This window comes from Electrophorus electricus, chromosome 3, assembly GCF_041902795.1.
Source record: "Electrophorus electricus isolate QZ-2024a chromosome 3, ASM4190279v1, whole genome shotgun sequence".
In the NCBI taxonomy this organism is placed as follows: domain Eukaryota; kingdom Metazoa; phylum Chordata; class Actinopteri; order Gymnotiformes; family Gymnotidae; genus Electrophorus; species Electrophorus electricus.
Window position 1 is genome coordinate 4,467,633 of NC_137499.1, and position 13,365 is coordinate 4,480,997.

The 13,365-nt window shown below is 47.9% G+C and overlaps 1 protein-coding gene across 2 annotated transcripts in view; it reads left to right on the forward strand.

The window, feature by feature from the left end:
• gli2b (GLI family zinc finger 2b) overlaps nucleotides 1–13,365 on the forward strand; it is a 60,094-nt gene that overhangs the window by 26,834 nt on the left and 19,895 nt on the right. For both annotated transcript variants that reach the window (XR_004776850.2, XM_027012992.3), the window contains exon 3: nucleotides 8,561–8,666. Coding sequence is in view for 1 of the 2 variants with exons in the window: in XM_027012992.3 (XP_026868793.2) it covers nucleotides 8,561–8,666 (106 nt within the window). In the remaining variant the exon portion in view is untranslated. The remainder of the gene's footprint in view (nucleotides 1–8,560; nucleotides 8,667–13,365) is intronic.

Here is a 13,365-nt window from a genome sequence, read left to right on the forward strand (position 1 = left end):
TTTAAATGCTTGCTTGGAGCTAGCATCGCGTACACGTGAGCGATCGTTAACAATTACAGGAAATTATCATCTAATCTCCGATTAGATTCTTGTTTCCAGCCATCCCGCTGTACTGACTGGAAGCTTGTTAGCACAGCCATTTGTTTTAATGCGCTCCAGAGCCGAGACTAATTGCCAGGTCTGAATGCGAAGACTTCGACATCAGTGGATGTGAGTGTAAAAGCTAATTATATTCTTATCCAGGCCACGGAGCTGAAACAGGCTCAGCCCCCTCATTAACCCACCGTTCTGCGTTAAAGCAATTCCGACCAACACCAATGCTGTTAATTACTCAATTAAGCTGCTTCAGTTAACGAGACTGCCCATGCTATTCATTTGTGACGCTTGCTTTACAGAGTCAAATTAGTTCGTAGGACACCTTTTAGAATACTTTGAAGAGTGAGATTAATCCTCAGCAGACACTGTGATCTAATTATCTGTTAAAACATATTGATTTTCACATGTAGGAAAAGGCCCGTGTCAAAACTCAGCAAATGGTAACCATTTATTTTATAGCTTCACGTGCTGCACTGTCAGGTTTGATCAGCAACAGCGCAGCTGGGCAGCTGCAGAATGGGCCCTCTTACTGGTTCATTGATAAGTGTTTGTAAAGGAAACACGCTCAGCCTGCTGCTCGGACATGTTTGTTCTTTTCCAGAGAGAGAGAGAGAGAGAGAGAGAGAGAGAGAGAGAGAGAGAGAGAGAGAGAGAGACTGACTGTGAACAACCGTATCCCGCTAGCCAGGAGCCTGCTAGCCTCTTGGTATTCGGAGGCTGAACAGGCAGGGTCAGCGGGCCACAGGCCGCAGTCACTCCCCTCTGAGACTTGGGAATTCAGCTCGACTTCACGGGCTACTTCCTCATCTAGATCAGTGTGGCACTGTGCAGAGAGGGCATGGTGTGTGTGGTGTGGGTATGTGATCGTGGGTATGACACAGTGAGAGGACGAGAGTGTGAGAAAGAGTTGCCTGATGGCCCATGTGGGGGATGGACCGCATTTTTACTGAAAATAAGAAAACAAAAAACAAAATCAATTGTGCTGTACCACTGTGACATTGTAAATTTCGCATTACTACAGTGTAGAGTACTGAGAAACAGGGTATAACAATACATTGCGCTTACTCTGTACCTGCTCTGCACACTGGTTACAATGTTCTACATTATGTCGTTCACAGTGTGACATAAGCGGGTAATAGGCTCGTTACAGTGTAACAGGGGACATATAAAGTGTAATATAAAGTGTTACCATGAATTATTCATAGAAAAAAAAAATAGAAAAGAAACAGTAGAATTGCTCAGTTTGTCTCAGTGGTGGCACTTTTAATGACGGACAAAGAGGGTTTCCTATCTGCCCAAGCATCCAGATTATCTATCTATCTATCTATCTATCTATCTATCTATCTATCTATCTATCTATCTATCTATCTATCTATCTATCTATCTATCTATCTATCTATCTATCTATCTATCTATCGCTCTCTCTCTCTCTCTCTCTCTCTCTCATGCATTTACACAATTCCATTTCACATTAACAAAATCATTTTTGTTTTATTTGTGCTTTAGAGTGCTACCATAATTTTTTCAGACACAGAACTGCTAGTGCTGTCCCGCTTTGAGACTTAGTCCCTTTTCAGGTTTCTTCCTCACATTCTTGGGGAGTTTTTCATCACAACTATCGCCATTAAGGTGTTAACTGGGTGGCTTGGACTGGGACGTTTGCGAAGCTGCTTTGTGAAAACTTTAAAAGGTGCTAGATAAATACATTTTGACTGAGTGATTGTGAAGTAGAATCCTGCTATCAAGATACTGTGAACATTCCTCAGAGTAATATCTCCTGTCACACTTTACTGACTTCTTTCAATATGGTTGTCAGCATTGCTATTGACTGGAAACAGCTCTAAGGATCCATTTTTAGACGCCGTTTTAAGTGTGCGTCTGTACAAAGTCACAAAATCAACTTTAAACATTTTTGATGAGAAGCAGCCGCCTCGGAGGAGCACGGAGGTTTGTGTTTTTTATGCCCGGAAAAACGATGGCTCAGCCAGCAAAATAAAGTGAGGCGGCCCCGACTTTATGGTGTACAGCACCTCTCACGCGAAAGATTTAATGACAAAGCTAAAGACTGCAAGCACGCAGCCCACGGAGGGGCCTCCCTCAAAGCCTGCGCGACTCCATTTAGTTCCCCCTGCGCGGGAGGCGGCTACAGCCCACAGCTGTTCCTCATTTAGCGTTTACAAGCGCGGGACGAGAGCGTCTCCAAGGCAACTGGACTCGCGCCATTCTCGGCCACGTGCTGGAGGAGCAGCCTAAGAGCATTGCCAACACCTTCGGAAATACGACATTGGTTGAGAGAGAGTTTTTCTTTGGAGATTGTTTCTATGTAAATTGTGTTTGGAAGATGCGCTGGACCTCTGAATAAGTAAAGGGTTCAAAGGGAAGGACAGACAGTAAACCACTTTGGGAAGAGCAGAAGAGGTTTACAAACACAGGCGGAAGCCACGGGAGCTCTGCTGAGGCTCACTGCCGGCCGTGAGCTGCAACACTTCGCCAAACACCTCAAGAGTTTAAGCAAACCCAGCGGCCAGTTCAGGGCAGCTTGTTTCAGTCAGCCATGCCCATGTCATCTTTTGTTCAACAGAAGAGAAAAAAAAATGGAGCTCCCTAATTTAACATTTGGTGACATAATTATTCGGGTATTTGGTCATTACATTGCCATGGTTACATTTATAGTTACTAATTTGTCACTTTTACCATAATCTCAGTTCTTTCATTCCTTTACAAGCTTTACGTTTGTGCTCCTCATTTCAGATGCTTTGTAGTATTAGCCACCTCCTGAAGAGTATTTGCATGTGATGACAGCTCAACAGTGTGACACCAGCCAACCAGAGACGGCTCTGGACAGCGTCCAGCAGCTGCTGTCCTGTCCTCTGGCTCCGCCTTGTGTCCCGCTCTGTTTTGGTGAGCGGCCCAGATTGTGACGGATAAGGGTGGCGGGCTGTCTCTGCCCTCAGGGCTATCCATCACTGCTCCAATCTGTAGGACAATACCCCGTCATTCTAGGCTCTCTCCTCTTGCTCCCCCGTGTTTCATGTCATCACCGTAGCCGAGAGACGGTCCGTCCACAGCGACGCGACACAGCTTCCCCGTGCACCACTCCTCGGCTTGGCCAAAAACACAGTGCCTGGTTTTCAGGTGTTATTTTTAGACGGGTCCACCCCCCTTCACCTGGTCTTTCTAAATTAACTGTGTCTGCATTTGGTTTACGGATGTGCCAGAGGAGTAATTCCCATGCCCGGATGCTGCCTCTGGGCTTGAGTAATCCCCATCGCCCCCTGGCGAGAGTTCCACTGGGCTAATATGAATGTAAGCAGCGGAGCACAGTGACAGCGCCCACAGAAACACCGATTTAATGCATTGTTTTTTAATTATCACTCTCATTCATTCAACCCCAGTACCTCTTCTCTCTCTCTCTCTCTGTGTCTCTCTCTCTCTCTCTCTCTCTCTCTCTCTCTCTCTCTCTCTGACAGTGCTTCTTTTATCATCGCACCGGTCTTAAAGATAATAAACTTTTGCTTAAAGGTAATTACTTAATCTGGACAAACCTGTGTGTTAAGCAGAGCTATTAAGAGCAGGGGTGATAAATCAGCAAGCTGAGGGGCTGCGAGATTACTGCACCACGCAATCAGTCTTGGAGGCCCTCGCCGTCTTAAGTACCCAAATTACACAAACAGCATGCTAACGATGCACGGCCGACACCGGGCCATGCTGAGGAGACCCGGCGGATCCAGCCACTCCGGCTCTCACCGCTCAAATCCCTGGCACCATGATGCATGGGCCTTATTAGCCGAGGGGGTCAGCCGCAGCTGAAGGACTCTGATAAGTGCCCCTTCCTCCTCCTCCTGGTCTCTCCCTTCCCCCCCTGCAGCTGCTAGGCCAGGCCTGACCTGAGCTCACTGCGGACTTCTGAACCTCGGCTATGGACCACTGCCCCTTCCTAGAGGGGTGCCTTGGTTGTTGCTCACTAGCCTTTTGTTAAAAAAAAAACCATTTATAAATTAATTAATTGAAAAAATTAAAATATAATTTTTAAAAAACTGTCACAGAATTTGTGTTTGTAGAAATAAAACTTAGTCAGTCTCATTGCTGTTAAACATGGCTGCCACCTCCCAAAGCTAGCTACATAACAAACAGCTTTAACTGTCATAAAGCTACTACAGGCACAGAGCTACCTTGGCACATCCCAGAATGCTCTGCAAAATGGGGCCTGGTGGTGTGTAATGGTTGGCATGACGATGTGTACTTAGGCCTCCGGCCAGCTTATTCCACAGGAATTTCCTGTCTAATTTCCCCCAGCTTCTCTGGGTACGACAGAAAGCCTTTTAATTACACAGCCTTTAAAATGGCCTGTTCTGACGATCATTACTGTTATTGAGCACTTCCTATAAGATGGAACCACTTTAGATTCAGCGATTAGGGCTCCACAAAGACAAGACATTTGTGTGCCCTGTAGAGTCAATGCATAGTTTTAAACAGAACAAACCATTTTGTTTAGTAGGGCTACCTTGATATCTTGTTAAGGGACAGCTGAAGAAGATTATCTCTGAGCAGCATAAGCACGTGTTTGACGAGGTTCATTTGCTGGTAGAGAACAGAGGCTGCTGCAGTACTGCTGTGCTTGTGGGAAACCCGCCCCTTGTGGGAAAACCCCGCCCCGTCACAAACCACCGCAACCTGGACAAGCTCGGAGCTTAAACTCCACCGAGTTCCAATTCGGCGCTCCACCTGTGTGAGCAGATCAGCCCAGGGCCCTGCACGGCGCCCAGGAGTGACGGTGAAAAAGCACTCCACCCTGCCGCGCTGTTCCCTGCTCAGGAGGAAACAAATGTTATCACCCAAAGACTAATAGACGTGAGGGCCCGAGTGAGGTTCCACAGCCTGCCGCGGCCCCTATGGGGATGGCGTTTGCCCAGGCAGGTAAACGCCCCCTCTTGAACTCTCCAGAGCTCTCTCCTTTTGTTCTGCTCACCACACCCGAACAATGGAGCTGTCCACGTGATAGAGGAACCCAGCCCGGTCAATCCCTCCACCGCCCACTCCGGAGACGCGCGCTGGCAGGCCCCCGCGTGCCCTGCGTCCCCCTCAACCACCCCCCTCCCGAGCGCCCTGGATGACCAGGCTGACATGAAAAATGTGACCACTGGAAATAACATTGGTAATGCGGATAATTGAGGCAGCATGCTGATGAATGGTGCTGTGTTCAGTAATGCTAGCTTTAATGACAGAGTGGGGAGGGTTTAATGGTATTTAATGTTGGTGGTGTTGTTAGTTTGCTTTTTTTTTTTTACTTTGGCCACAGGGAAAAAATCTCTATGGGTTGTGTATGTTTATATTGTCAGAAATAATTGACAATATGTTGTTTTTGTAATATATTTTTAGTCTCACTGTTATCCCTCTTGAAACATCTGGGGTCAGTTTGTCTCGATACCTTCTTTCTTGCCAGTACACTCCCTTAAAAGTGCCCCTTCTTCCACAATAGGATGACTTAAGCACAGTCTTGGGGCTAAGTGGACAGGGCAGATTAAAATTCAGGATGGTGGTCCGTGACTTTGGGGAGGATGGTTTGGGGGTGGGGGGGAGGCTGGTCACCTTGCTCTCCAGTTAAGGGGCGTTAACTGAGCCCAGGAGCTGAATGAAGCCGTTTGGCCGGCAGCCGCTCCGACGGCCTTGTGCGCTCACACACGGGCCCATTATATTACTCACTGAGTGGCGTGCTAAAAAACAGCCACCCTGCCCTTCTCATGGAGAGCCCCGGTATGGAGAGTATGGAGAGCCCTGGCAGTAGCTCCCGCGTCTGGAGGCCGGTCTCGGCCGCTGGCGTAGTCGAAGCAACCCAGGTGAAAGGTCAGACGCGAACGAAGCCACGCGGCACTCCCCGTCGGAGAAGGAGGGGGCCAGCTCCAGAGTCTTTCCGGGGTTCTGATCCACGTTTCCTTGCCAGCTGGGCAGTGTTCTTGTTGTGTGGTAGCTTTCAGAGCGTCAGGTGTGTTTTATAGTGTTTTGCATCAATTAAACCAGACCTGGAGCGTTTTCCATGCCAAGCGCTGTAAAGGGTGAGGATGACTTAGTCCAGTCACGCACCTTGTCTGCTGCTCCAGGGGCTTGTGCTCGCTGCATATTCTTTTAGAGAAAAGTGCTGTATAAACACAAGAGCATGTGTTACATATTTAATTCCAACACAATTATGGACTTACTGCTCAGAGATTGGCTACACGTTCACAAATTCTAAAATATGTGCACCTTTGCCGTGTCTACAGAGCAGGACCTTTCGGAGCTGGTTTCTCAGAACGTGTGATTGTGGAGAAGTATAGGCCAAAGGCTTTAAACAGTGGTGCCACCATCATCTAAATAAAACACTGCACGTTTTTGGCCTGCTTTTCACACAGGCCGGCTTGCATGGGTCACATGTGAAGCCCAACGCAATTGTAGAAACACAGTGATGAACAGAGGAGAGAAACAGGAGAGAACAGAGAGGATAGAGAGAGAGCGAGAGAGAGAGAGAGATGGGTGTATTTTCTTTATTTCTGGGTGGGGTCTGCTGTGCTGTCACGTAGAATGAGCTACAGATCAAGAGAGCAGAGGGGGCCAAGCCAGAGGATGGTCAGAGTTACGGTGCTGACTCACACAGAGTTACGGTGCTGACTCACACAGAGTTACGGTGCTGACTCACACAGAGTTACGGTGCTGACTCATACAGAGTTACGGTGCTGACTCCCCCAGCACCGTTGAGTGTACTGGGGCCCTGGACGGCCATCTCAGGTACAGATAATGAAATGATCTGTGTTTCTGACCTCGCATGACTGCCTTCTCATCCCTTCTGGAGGTCACCTGTTCTCTCCTGCTGCAGAGGGCGATGCCCAAAGAGTTTTACTCCATTCCAGAAAGCATGCCATCTCCTCTCCCCTCCTCCCCTCTCCAGAGAAACGTATCTCAAGCATTTACACTTAACACAAAAACCCAAAGAATGGGACCACTGCCCAATCCACGAGCCCAACGGCCTGTTAGTGGGCTCGAGGTGTTAATGCTCTCATAGAATTACACTGGAAGGAAGGCGAGGGGTTACAGGAACAGGGGCGCTAATTAGAAGCAAAAAGTCTGTAAAGCATTTAAGACTCCAAAAGCCATGGTGTCATGGCACAACACCAACATGCCCGCGCACAAAGATCAACTGCGGTCTGTCATGATCACAACAGTTAATGAAAGCCGCTCGTGTTTAACAGGCTGTCCTGAGCCAGGGGTGACTTTACTGCAGGAAACGATTAAAGGAAAGCATTTATTTTGATCCTCTTTCATTGCAAATTTTTTAAAAAGCCAACAAACTGGCCTGTAATGAAGAAAACGCCTGGCTGTTATAAAGGAGGGCAACTGTAGATGCCGAGCTGAGCGCAATAGCGTTGTTTAGTAAAAATGCTGCTAAGCACACCCACTTCTTATTAATGAAATGCTCAAAAGCCATCTTAGAAAACTCATGTTTTCAAAAAACCCCACCCTACAACAACGATCTTTGTCCTTTTTTTCAGGGCCATTAAGCTGTGGCTGTTTGTACGTGTGTGTGTGGGGGGGGGGGGGGGGGGGGGGTTTGGGCTGGCTGCGACTGATCAGCAGGAGTATGGTGTTGCCCAGCAGTGTGTACCTCTAGAGCAGGGTGGAGGAGACCTCTCCCCATAGTGAAGCAGGGTGGAGGAGGTCTCTCCCCATGGTGAAGCAGGATGGAGGAGGTCTCTCCCTGTAGTGAAGCAGGATGGAGGAGGTCTCTCCCCGTGGTGAAGCAGGGTGGAGGAGGCCTCTCCCCGTGGTGAAGCAGGAGGGAGGAGGCCTCTCCCCGTGGTGAAGCAGGAGGGAGGAGGTCTCTCCCTGTAGTGAAGCAGGATGGAGGAGGCCTCTCCCTGTAGTGAAGCAGGAGGGAGGAGGCCTCTCCCCGTGGTGAAGCAGGATGGAGGAGGCCTCTCCCTGTAGTGAAGCAGGGTGGAGGAGGCCTCTCCCCGTGGTGAAGCAGTAGGGAGAAGGCCTCTCCCCATAGTGAAGCAGGGTGGAGGAGGCCTCTCCCCATGGTGAAGCAGGAGGGAGGAGGCCTCTCCCCGTAGCTGTCAGCTCCTGTTTGTGTTGAGGCCATGCTTCTCCTTGATAGTGTCCATCACTGCCCCTAGTTCAAAGAGCATCTGGCTGCAGGTCTTTGTCCAAAGCCCAGTTGGGGTCTTTTATGTCTGAGATGTAGGATTTCTTAGGATGACTTTGATTATTTATTTATTCCACTTCGCTTGTGTGATAGTGCCAATATTTTACACGAAACTGCTCAGTCTTCTCTGGACTCATCTTACTGTGTTGTGGATCTTTTGGCTTTGATTTTTTTTTTCTCCTGAAAGCCAGGCTCTTTTTTGTTGTTTTTTGAAGTTCTTTACTATTTTTTTCTCTCTCTCCCTTGTTCCTTCTCTGTTTTGTCTCTCTCTGTCTCTCTGTTCCATAGGCCCTCATCCTATCTTCCCAACTTTCCACACCCCCATCCCAATCGACATGCGGCATCATGAAGGCAGATACCACTATGAACCCCATTCCCTTTCCACCCTGCATGGGTAAGTAATTCTCTCTCTCTTTCATATATATATAGATGGTCACAGTTTAACCAGTGATGCCCAAACAGTTGTACTTCTTCTGTCAATACTGAACACATCATTTAAATGCAAACATTTGCAGACCAGCGGGTAAGTGAAACTCTGACAGGACACGTAGAGCGTCAGGCAGCACTGAGCTCAGGACACACATTTACCAGCAGGCAGACACAAACATTTCATGACAGTAAAGCTACATGCAAAAACTTTCCCCAAGAACCCTTCTCACTTTCTGAGCTGTGGATGAACTCAGGTCACTGGCATCTACAGCTTAAACAGAAACATACCAATAGACATATTCTTCAAATCAACAGGCCATTGGCGTGACATCAGTAGCATGCCGAACACACTACATGCACAGCGCAATGCTCGTAACAATAACTGTAACACCTGTAGGTAGCTCATAAAAAATTGTATCACCCCCTACCCCATTGTCAACTGTGAAACCTAATTCTCTTGGTCAAAGATGGCCCTCCCAGCTCAGCTGCGTAATCTAGGCTTCCCTTTAGATGCCTGCATCCCCATGCCTCCCCTATGAATTTTAAAATGGGAGCTTTGTGTTTTAAAGCCAAATATGAAGTGGGCCATTCTAGTCTTGAAGTTACAGTTTTCTGCTGTTGTTGGTGTTGTCACTGTTGTTGGGTTTTTTTTCTCGTTTCTTCCTTTCTGTTTTCTTTTTGAAGAGTGCATGGTCAACTCAGAAACATTTAACTTTATTCTGCTCTTCCGTCTCTCTTGAAACAGACTCTGTGGGCTCCGAGGATGGTTTAATCTTAAGAAAGGGACTGAATAAATCAATAGAATTCTGGAAGTTTTGTTCTTACATTTAAATTCACAGATTTGATGGTGATGCATATGGTGTGGCTGGTAGCAGCCAGCCTATTCATCACGCACAGTGGCGAAGGTAAACTTGGTTGGGTCGGGAGGAGTGGGGGGGGGGGCTGTCTTACTACACAGCCACCTTGATTAATGTGATTTGATCTTGACAGTGGACCCCTAATTTATCAAGGCCTTGATCTAGCTGTCTTTCCTTCTGCCTGTGCCAAATTCATCTAATTACAGCAACATTGGACAGCAAATTAAGTGCAGTGTCGCTAGTGGCAAGCCAGGACGCTTTATTAGAGTCGCGGGGCGGTGTGTCAGGGGTCCTCGCTCTGATTGTCTAACATGACTTCTTCGTACAGTGTGCTTTATCATTGTTTGCATATACCATAATGAGGGTGCTGGATATTTTGTCAGAGCTGTCAGCTAAGTGGGGAAACTTCCCTATTGGGGAGGGGTTTTCTGGCATGGGAGGGTCATCTGCTGCCTCTCCAACTGACTGGAATGACAGATGACCGGCCGATTCATCTGTGGAGCAGAGCAGGGCACTGTGGGAATTTTCACAGGCAGAGTACGCAGTATTACAAACATTCGGAATGCAGTTGACAAACACTCTCCGCATCCCTCAGTGTCAGCCCTGTGCCTGCGAGCTGGCAGCAGGCGCGCGGGAGACAGCACTTTGAACTTGGGGAGGAACACGTGGCTTGATGTCTGCCAGAGCGTTTCTGTCCCGGGCTAACGGCCAAGCGACTCCATTCCCCTGCACACGTTCAGCCCTGAGCAGCGTTCCTTTCACGATTTTCCTTCCCACTTCAAAAACACAATAACTATACAAAAAAAAATGTTAATCCAAACAACGGTTAACAAATGGTCACACTTGCTGCAGACAGGGCCTGGGAGGTGTTGCTCAACACCCAGCACAGGTTGTCGGGCTCAGAGAGAAAGAAAGAAGTCCGAGTCCATGTCCGAGTCTGAGTCCATGTTGTCCACTCTGGCACCTCAGCGCAAGCAGAAGGTTCCACACATGATTGGAAGTCAAACATAGCTGCAGTATTGAGGCCTTCCTACAGAAAGAAGCGCATCTGCTTGTGCAAACCTCATTGACACCTAAGTGCTCATGTTCCTAGTAGTGTAGCTATGGAGGCCAAGTGAATGCCTGTCAGTTTAAAAGTCTTAAGCATTTCACCCTGTATGTAGTTGAAAGGAGGAAGAAAAAGTGTGTGTGTGTGTGTGTGTGTGTGTGTGTGTGTGTGTGTGTGTGTGTGTGTGTGTGTGTGTGTGTGTGTGTGTGTGTGTGTGTGTGTGTGAGCAAACCTCAGCACCACTGGGAGCATACTGCGGACCTGCAGAAGAAAATGCGATTGATCTAAATGAGCCCAGGAGCCTCTGGCTTCAGACAAGTCTCACGCACATCTCCCATAATTCACCGCTGCCAGACACACTGAGCCACACAATACATATGGACACGGCTGTGAGTGCGCACACATTTCAGGGTCCTCTAAGGTGCTCGGGTGCACAGGAGCACGTCTGCAGTGTTGGCCAGGAACAGGCATTCTGAAGCTTACACCCAGTATCGCACGCATGCCCTGCAGTCTGCCGTGTACGAACACCCCAGCCTGAAGCCACCTGCACACCTATATGCAGCAAAGCGCCGCGGTGAAGGTGTCGGCCAGCCAACGGTGCCATGGCGGATGTTCCTGACCCCTGCGGTGCTTGTGAATGGGCTCAAGCACTGAGGCACCAGCCTCCATTACCCTGAGAGGCCAGACAATGGGCCCGGACAGGCACCTGACAGCCTGGCACGGAGCAGAACAGGTGCACTGCCCATCTGCTGGACATGAATGCTGCACCCACATGGGTACCCAGAACAATGTCCCCATCACAGGAGTCTGGCACGGCAACCTGCCCTTAACAATAGCCTGGCATCGTCCGACACTCAAGCGCTGGGGGATGAATAGGAGAAAAACACTGTGTATTGTATCTATGTTGTTATTACACATGACAGCATTATGACTTAGATTGATTGCTGACTATCAAAAATGAAGCTGTTTGTTTGAGGTGTAATTACAGTGTGCTGTTATTATTACTCCCAGGGGAAAATATCAGGCATTGTCAGAGAAATATCAGATATTAGGTTGTGTTTTCTTCCAAAAACATGCAAATTAAACACAATTAAATCACTACTCTTTAAAAAAAAAAAAAAAAAACAATCTGCCGCAAGCTTTTTAGGTATCGGTCCTGGCACACCAGCCTAGCTCACTATGGGTTCCCAGAGAATTGGTGAGCTCAAACCCCCAGGCCACTAAGCTTCTATTGGCCCCAGCTCGGACCTGCTACACAGCCCAGTGCATTGTAGGGGCCGTATGCCATAACTCTGCTAGCTCCCGAGCAAGCTGGAGGTCCCTCAATGCACGATTGCCCAGTGGGGCTATGCTACAGCGGGCAGATCTGGGCACTTGGACCCTTCCCCAATTGTACTAGGACCTCTCCACAGACAGGAGCCTTTTCATGTTCAAAACCTTAAATATTGCATGACTTTTAGCTGTGCCCAGGCTTCTAGTTCTCTTTGGGTAGTTGGAGTTTGAATAGGACACCATGTGTTTTTCACACACACAGTGCCAGAGGGGACAGGTTGCACTGTGATTTCTGACTGGCAAATTAAATAACATTGGTGCTTTCATGTGGTACACGAGCAGAATAATGGCATCAATCATTTCATGGCTGTTAGGATCATTCTTTTCAAAACCCAGAAACCAGTGATGTATTTCAGGGAGTTTAAGTGAAGTAATCATGTTAATATTTATTTGTAGATGTACTGCAAGAGTTTGTACTTCAAGGTTTTTTGTTTACACAGTGACATCACAGGGAATAATTCAAAACACTATTCACAGAATGCTTCTCATTTTCCAACACAAAAATTAGGTGATTGTGTTGATAAATACAGGATGGGCTACATCACAACCGCTATTTAGTTACTGGCTATGGGCCAATAATAAAGTTTAACGATGTCAGTTAGTAGAAACGTTAAAAGAAGGGTTAAACTCACTGATGCAGTGTCTACTGTGTCAGACACAATCTGTAAATCTAGATGTATTCCAGAGTAGTAGTTGAATGTTGTAGTGTGAAGTCACTGGGCTTGGTGGAGGGGGGGGTATGGTCTTTTTGGAGCTAAGCCTTTTTGCTCTCAGGTTTGTTGGCCAGCATTCAGATCAGCTCAAGGCAGATTAGATCACCTGGATGCCAAGAGTGTAGGACCAGAGTTATACAGAAGGCTTCCATGTGAACAAGTAGTTGAGAGATGGTGCCTGGATGAGTGGTTTGAGTTGAAGAGGCTGTCTTACTTGTCTTTGCCCAGGACTGTCGAGTGTTTATGGGGATAAGAGTCTACCTGAGGGGGCAGGCCTCAGAATAAGCCAAGTAGGATTGGCCCCTTGCTGGAAAGCAAGTGAGTTCTGGACTATCTCAAACCAGCTGAGAAAGACAGTGTGGCTTTATTGGACCAAACCCTCGCAGGAATTCCTAAACTATCACAAAACATCTTTGCATTATATCCTGGAGTATCTTCAGTCCACGTACAGAATCTACGCTCTGTTTGCCTCACCAGCTGCAGCTTGCCTCTATCAGCTTGGCCAAAAACAGGGTTGAATCATGAAGGAATCTGCAGAGAAGGCTTCATGACCAGCTGTGTTTGTCCCTACTTTCTCTTGGGGGTCTCTGAGAAAGGCCTGCAGCCGTATGGGTTCCAGCGGCTACCTCTCTCTGGCTCTGCGGGGACGGAGCGCTCGGTGTGTGTTTGGCCCAAAGTACCGAACCCTGCTAAAGCGGCCCAAACCATGGGGGA